General features: G+C 55.1%; 1 protein-coding gene across 1 annotated transcript in view; it reads left to right on the forward strand.

Moving 5' to 3' along the window:
- The first annotated feature begins 2,740 nt into the window (after positions 1–2,740).
- The window catches only part of OXER1 (oxoeicosanoid receptor 1), an 8,469-nt gene continuing 2,978 nt past the window's right edge, over positions 2,741–8,231 (forward strand). The window contains 5 exon segments of the mRNA XM_023746129.1: positions 2,741–3,874; positions 3,876–4,058; positions 4,694–4,756; positions 5,680–5,769; positions 6,491–6,558. Coding sequence (XP_023601897.1) covers positions 2,894–3,874; positions 3,876–4,058; positions 4,694–4,756; positions 5,680–5,769; positions 6,491–6,558 — 1,385 coding nt within the window. The 5' untranslated portion in view covers positions 2,741–2,893.

Genomic DNA, 8,231 nt, shown 5'->3' on the forward strand with positions numbered 1-8,231 from the left:
TCATCCTCTCATCCCAGACTCAACCCCCTCTCCTCTACAGCCCTCAGCCCCATGCCCCACACAGTTCGGTCACTCTCCGTCTCTCTGTCCTCACAGCCTCAGTTCACTACTTGTCTGCCACCCAGAAGGCCCTCAATAAAGGCTTCCTGGTGGATGAGCGCCGTGGGTCTGCAAGGACACAGGCTGTGGTCGATGGCTGACCCCATGTGCTCACATGACTGTAATCTGCAGTGTCCATGCACCGGGGACTGTGAAGGTGTGGAGGGTCTATTAGGGGGTGTCCCTGCTTGTAGAGGGGCTTTCATCACTGTGCCTGTGGCCTGGTCCATCGGGCCAGGTGGTTGTCCTGGGGGCACAGAGAATGTTGTCTCTCTGCCTCTTTCTCACGTATTTTCTTAACATAATTTTTAAAATAGCATCTGTTAGGTTTTTCCTCCCAATAACAGGAGTGATTTCTGCTAGTTGTAGAAAATACAGAAATACATAAAATTCCACCCCTAGAGTTAACCCGTCTTAATACATGAAGACTGTGATGAGCCCATAGAGGGCAGGTCTAAGAGGAGCTTGGCAGTCCTCCGCCCCCTGCTCCCCTGCTGTTTACAGGTGCCCTCTCCAAAGACAAGGCTCCTGGGCCTGCTCTGGGGTCAGGAGTGCTGGCAGCCCCAGAAGCAGCAGTGGGTAGAAATGAAACAGGAAACCTGTAGGGGGCGATCTTGTCTTCCTGGGGCTTCAATGAGACGTCGATGAGGGGTCTCAGGTGGGGGTAACTGAAGGTGGCGCTGAACGGAGCACGTCCCTGGTTAGAGTCAAAGCTTCCTGTGGAAAACCCGGGGTCTGAGCCCTGCCTTCTCCACGCCAGCCTGGTGGCTCACTGCTTTGGTTCACTCCACGGAAGAGCAGAGAAGAGCCTGGCTTCACAGAAGGGGCTTCTGGCCCTGAGGGATAGAAGGACCTTTACCCACCTCTCTATTCCCAAGGGCTTTCCTCTCCTGAAAGCAAAGAAAAAACATCCCCAGCCTCCCCAACACTTGCAAGCAGCCCAAGGCAGTGAGGGCAGAGGCCTGGCACACGCCAGGGCTGCAGCTATGTGTGGCTCCGTGCGGAAGCCAGGGAAACACAGGAATGTCTCAGGGAGGCCCCTAGGAGGGTACACGTGGCCAGGAGAAGAGGGAGTTCTCCCTAGTGCCTAATCCAAAACAGAAAATAATGAAAATTAGATGTTCTGTTTTTTTGAACACTAGCTCTGTGCCAGGGAATTCCCTAGAAGTTTTTACATACATTGTCTTACTTAATCCTCACAACTCCTTAGGAAGGCGGTAGCACTGCTTTAAAGATGAGGCTCAGAGAAGTTTAAAAAGCAGGCAGCTCTGTTTCCAACCATGGCCTGTCTGCATTCAGAATTCAGGCTGGTGGTCTCACCACCCTGCACCCTGCAGTGGCACGCAGCCTGACTGCCCTTGGCCTTGGCCAGGCAGAAGTCCAGGTCAGGGGGATCTGTGGGAGAGGAGCCAGTGGCCACGATGCCTAAAACCCAGAGGCCTAGGCAGAGTTGGCAGCACATGGCACACTGCTGACCACAGTCAGTTGGCCAGGGTGGGTGCCAGGGCCTGGAACCTGCAACCACAGCCTCCCGTGGTGCTGACCCAGGTTATCAGGAGTTCTAGGCTCTCGTCTCTGCCCTCAGGCCTGGCCACATGGGCTCATGAGAACACCTGACAGTGGGATAGCAGGACCTGTACCTGGTCCAAAGCCAGCCGCAGCCTCCCACTCCCCTCTCCTCTGCGGATGCTGGGTGGAGGCGGAGTGGAGTAGACAGTGGACAGGGAGACTCCAGTACAGTGGGTCCTTGACTTACGAGTGTCACGACTAACGAGTTTTTTGAGATACGATTTTTTGCTTTGAGTTGCGAGCTAAAATTCGGGTTACGAGCCAGCTTCAGATACCCCACCGCTAGTTGGTGCAGCGAACGTCACAGTGAACGCCACAACATCAGCCCAGCATCACGTGTCTCACTCGTTCACTTTAGGATTTGACATATGAGTAATTTGAGTTATGAGCTCCGTCACGGAACGAATTAAACTCGTAAGTCAAGACCCCACTGTAATCCCAGGATTGTTCTGCTCGGGGGAGAAGCCCCCAGGTCCCCAGGTCACGGCAGGGGAGCCTTCTCCCTGTGGGATGTGCTTCATCGTGTACTTGGACGTGGGGCCATCACAGACTTTGGAGTCATCAGGAATCTGGAAGTAACTACAGCAGCTGGCAGGGCATAAGGGGGCTGGTTCCCACAGGCCATGCTCACTTCACTGTCAGGTGTATGGGAGCCCCACCTCCCTCTCTCAGCACAACATCCTGTTGGGCCCTAGTCCCTTCACCAGAGCTGTGGGGGCAGGGAGACGGCTGCCCAGCCTGTAATTGTGATGGAGGGTGGGGGTTGTCCAGGTCGGTCTGCATGATCCTGAGAGCTATGGGTTTCCAGGACCAGCTTCTGCCTTCAGCAAGCAGGTGTCTGGCCACCCAGAGCCACATATACTCTCCCCACCTCACCCCAGGTGGGATTCCTCACACCTCAGGGTCTCCCTGGGCCTCCATCTCACCCCTGCTGAGCCTTGTTTCCTCCTCTGCCAGGGGCAGCACAGATGCCCCCTCCAGGCTGGGTTCAGAGACCCGGGGAGGGGCATCAGCCAGTGTGGGAAGGGGAGGGAGGGAGGGCCGGGGGTTCCTCTTTGCTATCAAACAGGAACACTGGGTGTTTCTCAGTGGCTTCGAGGATACCGACGAAAACCCCAGAATACTGAGTCATTGTGGCGGCAGCTGATAGAGAGCACTCATCCCTGCACCCTCCTAGAAGCAGAAAGACTGGACACTTCTCTCAGCTCCGCGGCCCAAGCAGCACATGGAATTTCATAACCTGAGCGCTCCCTCGCAGCCCTGCCACCACCCAGCCTCTTCCCCAAAGGTGGCCGCGTTCCTGGTGCCAGTCCTGGGCGTGGAGTTCATCCTGGGCCTGCTGGGGAACAGCCTGGCCCTCTTCATCTTCTGCGTGCACACGCGGCCCTGGTCCTCCAACGTGGTGTTCTTGGTCAGCCTGGTGGCGGCGGACTTTCTCCTGATCGTCAGCCTGCCCCTGCGCGTGGACTACTACTACTGGGAGACCTGGCGCTTCGGGGCCACGGCCTGCAAGGCCAACCTCTTCATGCTGTCGGCCAACCGCTCGGCCAGCGTCGTCTTCCTCACGGCCATCGCGCTCAACCGCTACCTGAAGGTGGTGTGGCCGCACCACGCGCTGAGCCGGGCCTCGGGGCGCGCAGCCGCCGGGGTGGCCGGGGGGCTCTGGGGGGGCATCCTGTTGCTCAACGGGCACCTGCTCCAGATCCCCTCTCAGGGGAAGTTCTGCATCAGCTACCAACTGGGCACGAGCCCTTGGGCCGGGCTCCGCTGGCACCAAGCGCTGTTCGTCTTGGGATTCTTCCTGACATTTGCGCTCATCCTCTTCGCCATCGTGAGCATCGGGCTGACCATTCGGCGCCGGGGCCTGGGCGGGCAGGCGGGCCCGCGGCGGGCCCTGCGCATGCTGGCCACGGTGGTGGCCGTCTACACCTTCTGCTCCCTGCCCAGTGTCCTCTTTGGCCTGGCGTCCATCGTGGCCTTCCACCTGCACGCCTGCCGCGCCCTGGACCTCTGCTCGCAGCTCTTCCACGGCTCCCTGGCCTTCACCTACCTCAACAGCGTCCTGGACCCCGTGCTCTACTGCTTCTCCAGCCCCAGCTTCTTCCGCCAGTGCAAGGCCCTGCTGGGCCTCGGCCAGGGCTCACAGGACCCAGCCAGCAATGAGAGCTCCAGCCAGCCGCCCGCCCGCCTCCAAGAGGCCTCCAGAAGGCCTCCAGAAGGTAGAGGCCCCGGGGAAGCTGCAGGCGCAGGGCTCCCTGGAGGTCTCGTTGTCTCGTTGGAGTGAGGGACTAGGGTCTGCGGCAGTGGGGAGCCTGGCTTGGAGGGACAAGGTCACTCCTGGACTGTTGCCAGCCACAACCAACTGGACAAGGGACATCTGCAGGAGCCAGGTGGGTGGCAGGGAGAGAAACAGGCTTGGCCTCACTGAGACGTGTGTCCCTGGTGCCATCCCGAGAGCAGGAGTCTGATGGCAGGTGGGTCGGCAGGGGCTGCAGGAGCTGCCCAATCCCGCCGGGTCGGAGCTGATGGCTGAGAGCAGCTGCGTTTTCTCGCTTGTCCCTTTCAATAAGAATAAACTTCCTTTTGAAAATGCAAGCCTATCTTGGCTGTTCTAAAGAAACCTGAATAAATGTCTTTGGGTCCATCCAGTCCTGGCATCAGTAGGGTTCAAAGGGAATGCCCCCAAGGTGAAGGGAAACTCTGGGGACGGTGTGGGGAAGCCATCCAGGGTGCCATGCTTCTACACAACTCAGAAGTGTCCTCAGGATCATGGGAGGGCACCCCTGCTGAAGCCCCGGGAGGCCCTACAGCCCTGCTGGGCCCCCGAGATGTCCCACAGCCATGCTAGGCCCCTGAGAGGTCTCTGGTCCTCTATGGCCTTCAGCTTCCCTTCTACAATCCCTGAGGTCTTGCCCAAAGCAGCAAGGACCAGGCCCTGCCCTGCTCTCCCCTGAGACCATGTGGAGGTCACCACCTCCACCCAGTCCAGGCTCCTGGCTCACTTCCAGCTCCCCTTCCCCCCCAGGCTTTCTTCAGCCCCAAGTACACGACCATGGCCCTGACCCTGGCCCTATGGGACAGGACTGGGGTGAGGGCCGGGGCCTCAGGGTCACCAGCGCTGGCTCACAGCTCTCCCCGAAGATCATCTTGCCCACCTCTACCCCTTTCTGTTCTATTCAATATGCCAGTGGTGTCTGAGACCATCTGGGCTACTTCATCTGGTGGCCTGGGTTTCTCAGGTCCAGGTGTGTAACCTGGCATGAATCGGGGTTTTGCTCTTTTTTGGAGGAGGGGATAGTGGTTGTCCCTAGTGTCCAAAGGGGAAGTCACAGGGTGGGGACATAGCCTTCAAGGCTCCCAAAGGACTACTTAGACGTCATTAAAGCCCCAAAGATGTATCTCCCGGCCCCTTCCATCTCCCCATGTGTCCCCAGCCCTGACCACCTCAGAACAACAAACACCTCCCGCAACACACATGTGCCTTCCTGCTGGGGAGATGGAAGGGGCTGGGACTGGTTCTCCACTTATCACCCCAGACAAGGGCTTCTAGGCCTCAAGTACAGGGACCAAATCCTCTCTCCCTGTTTCCTTAGGAGTTTAATCCACTCAGCCCAACCCTCTCATATCATGGACAGGGATGCTTTTCCACCTCAGGAATGGAGGCCAAAGCACTGGCTGTCCCCCACGCCCCAGGAGGGAGGCATCCAGGAACAGTGTGGATGTTGGGGTGGGAGATGGAGAGAATGTGTCCAGAGGAGGGCGGTGGCTGAGGGACAATGGGTGGAATCGATATTGGAACCCATTTCCTCAATGTATAGCTAATCCTCTTACCCTTTCTGAAAAGTTACCAGGAGCTCTTAGAACCTCACAGATATAAGAACCCAGCCCAAGGATAGAAAGGGGTGTGCCAACCTGGCCCCTCCAAGCTGTCCTCCTGTTGTTCCTCTGTCCCCCAGAGGCCTCCTGCTCCACCTCCTCCACTCTTGTTGCTGCCTTTTTTCTCCCTGGTAGAGCCTCTCCCAGGGGATGCCTCTCCTCTCCATCTTCTGCCACCACGGGGACAAGCGGGTCAAGCCTGGACCAGCTCAGTTTCGGCCTGAGGTTTGGAATTTCCAAGTCAGACACTTTTATAAACGGCTCGAATGCTCCTGGAGGCTGGGGACTGAGCACTTTCTCGTGGAGCCCCACCCCGGGGCATACAGCCAGAGCATGAGTGAGGGAGGCATTTATGGGGGGGGGGGGGGTGCGGGGAGGAGTGAGAAAAGATGGGGGAGGAAGCAGACTGTTGAAGTGCAGGATTTTCTACAAATGGGAGGGCAATGCCCGAGGTAGTATAAAGTGAGCTGAAGGCAGGGTGAATACAGACCCCATTTCTACATTCGGGTTCCAAATAGCACAAGGTCCCTGGGTGGGCTGTCTACTCGGAGTGGATTTTGAACAGTGCCTTCTCTCTCCTCTTGCTCTGAATGTAACCTGCTGTCACTCTGAGGGACAAGCAAATGGCATCCATGACTCTGCTCCTGGGACTCCTGTGTGGGGGGATAGCAGGCGGGACTGGGTTGATGGGCCTGTGGCCACTAATCATCCAGCATTTACAGGGCATCCACCAGTAGCCAGACACTAAGCTACAAAGGCAGACAGTAAACTCTGACCTTGAGCCCTCTAGGCCAAGCCTGGGAGAGACAGACCTGCAAATAGATCAAATGCAACCCAAGCCAGGATCATCCAGGGCATCTGAGGGAGCAATGCACCTGAGAGCACAGACAGAGCTAACTCTGCCCAGGTGTCAATGAGGTAATGCGTGGGGGGCTGAATCCTGGAGGATGAGGACAATAGTGAAGGGAACAGCATCCCTGATGTGGGGAAGAGCATGAACAAGGGCACAGAGCTGTGAGGAGACTCAGTGTGCAGAGAGGGGTGAAGAGATCACCGAGGCAGGAAAGGAGGAGGCCTAGGCACAGAGTTAGGAGACAGCACAGGCAGACTGGGCCCTGCAAGCTCAGGAGCCTGGGTTGGCCCCAAGATGATCAATATGGCAGGAAGGAGAGTATGTGTGAGGTTTTTAGAAATCAAAGAGGACCAGTTTGGCATCTTGATCAGTCAACTCTGGTAACACTGTGCACAGACTGGTTAAGGGGTGTGGGAGTCGACCTAAGTAGGAAACAGTCTGTATTCCAAGCAAGAACCTGAATAAAGGCAGTGGGGGAGACTGTGAAGGGGCAACAGTGAGGCACAGTCTAGGTAAAGAAGACAAGTTGGAGGGGCTTGGAGGACCTCCAGGTAAACATGTTCCGTAACCACTCAGGCTGGAAGTAGGATTTCAGAATCTTCCTCTTACTAATTTGGAATTGAGCTTAAGGGGACGGATGGGATCACCTGGCAAAAGAGCAAAGACTAAGAATCATCCTTTTTAAAAAATCCCCACAAGTAAGACACATAGAGGAAGACCCAGTAAAATGCCCAGAAGAAACCTCTAATTGGAAGAAAACCAGGGATTTTGCAGTAAGAACATAAACTGGGCAAGGCAATCTCTCTGCTCAAGTATAGAGATTGCCCATTAAAAAGAACAGAATGGAGACACCCTTTATGAGGGTAAAAGCCAAACATAAAATACCCAGACAGGCTGCAAAGTGCTTCGTGAAAGAATAAAGCATTTTCCAAAACTCCTAATTGCATGCTGAAGAAAGCTGATCTGAGAACTAAAGGATGTGCCCCGGCCGGCGTGGCTCAGTGGTTGAGCACCGACCTATAAACCAGAAGGTCATGGTTCAAATCCAGTCAGGGCGCATGCCCAGGTCTCGGGCTTGATCCCCAGCAGGGGTTGTGCAGGAGGCGGCTGATCAGTGGCTCTTTCTTATCATTGATGTTTCTGTCTCTCATTCCCTCTCCCTTCCTCTCTGAAATCAATAAAAATATAATTTTAAAAAATGAAAACAAAAGCGTGTGTCTGACAGTCTGCTCAAGCATCTTGGATTGAAAACCTGGGTTAACAACCCATTGTCTGGTACTATTAACACAAGCTTTTTAAGAAGTGATAGACTGGCCCTAACTGGTCTGACTCAGTGGGTAGGGCATCAGCTCTCAGACTGAAGGGCCCCAGGTTTGATTCCAGTCAAGGGCACATACCTTGGTTGCAGGTTCCCTGGCCCTGGTCACGGTGGGTGCAGGAGGCAACCAATTGATGTGTCTCTCTCACACTGATATTTCTGTCAGACTCTCCCTCTCCCTTCCATTCTCTAAAAATCAATGGAAAAATATCCTCAGGTGAGGATTAACAAAAACAAAGTGATAGACTGTCTTTTGTGTGAAATTTAATAATATGTAAAACATGTTCTGTATTGATTATAGATTCATAGATATGTATTGTGTAAAATCATGCACTGGGATGATAAACACCAAATTAAAGAGAGTGGTTGCTTGTGAGACGGGGGAACATGGGAAGGGGGTTCACAGGTGACTACCACTGTATCTGAAATTACCTTTGTAAAAAAATCTGGAAAAAGTAACTATGAGCAGTATCTGAATGTTACTTAGCTTTTCTCTGGGTAGAGAATGAAGGGGTC

This window comes from Myotis lucifugus, unplaced genomic scaffold, assembly GCF_000147115.1.
Source record: "Myotis lucifugus unplaced genomic scaffold, Myoluc2.0 scaffold_6, whole genome shotgun sequence".
Taxonomy (NCBI): domain Eukaryota; kingdom Metazoa; phylum Chordata; class Mammalia; order Chiroptera; family Vespertilionidae; genus Myotis; species Myotis lucifugus.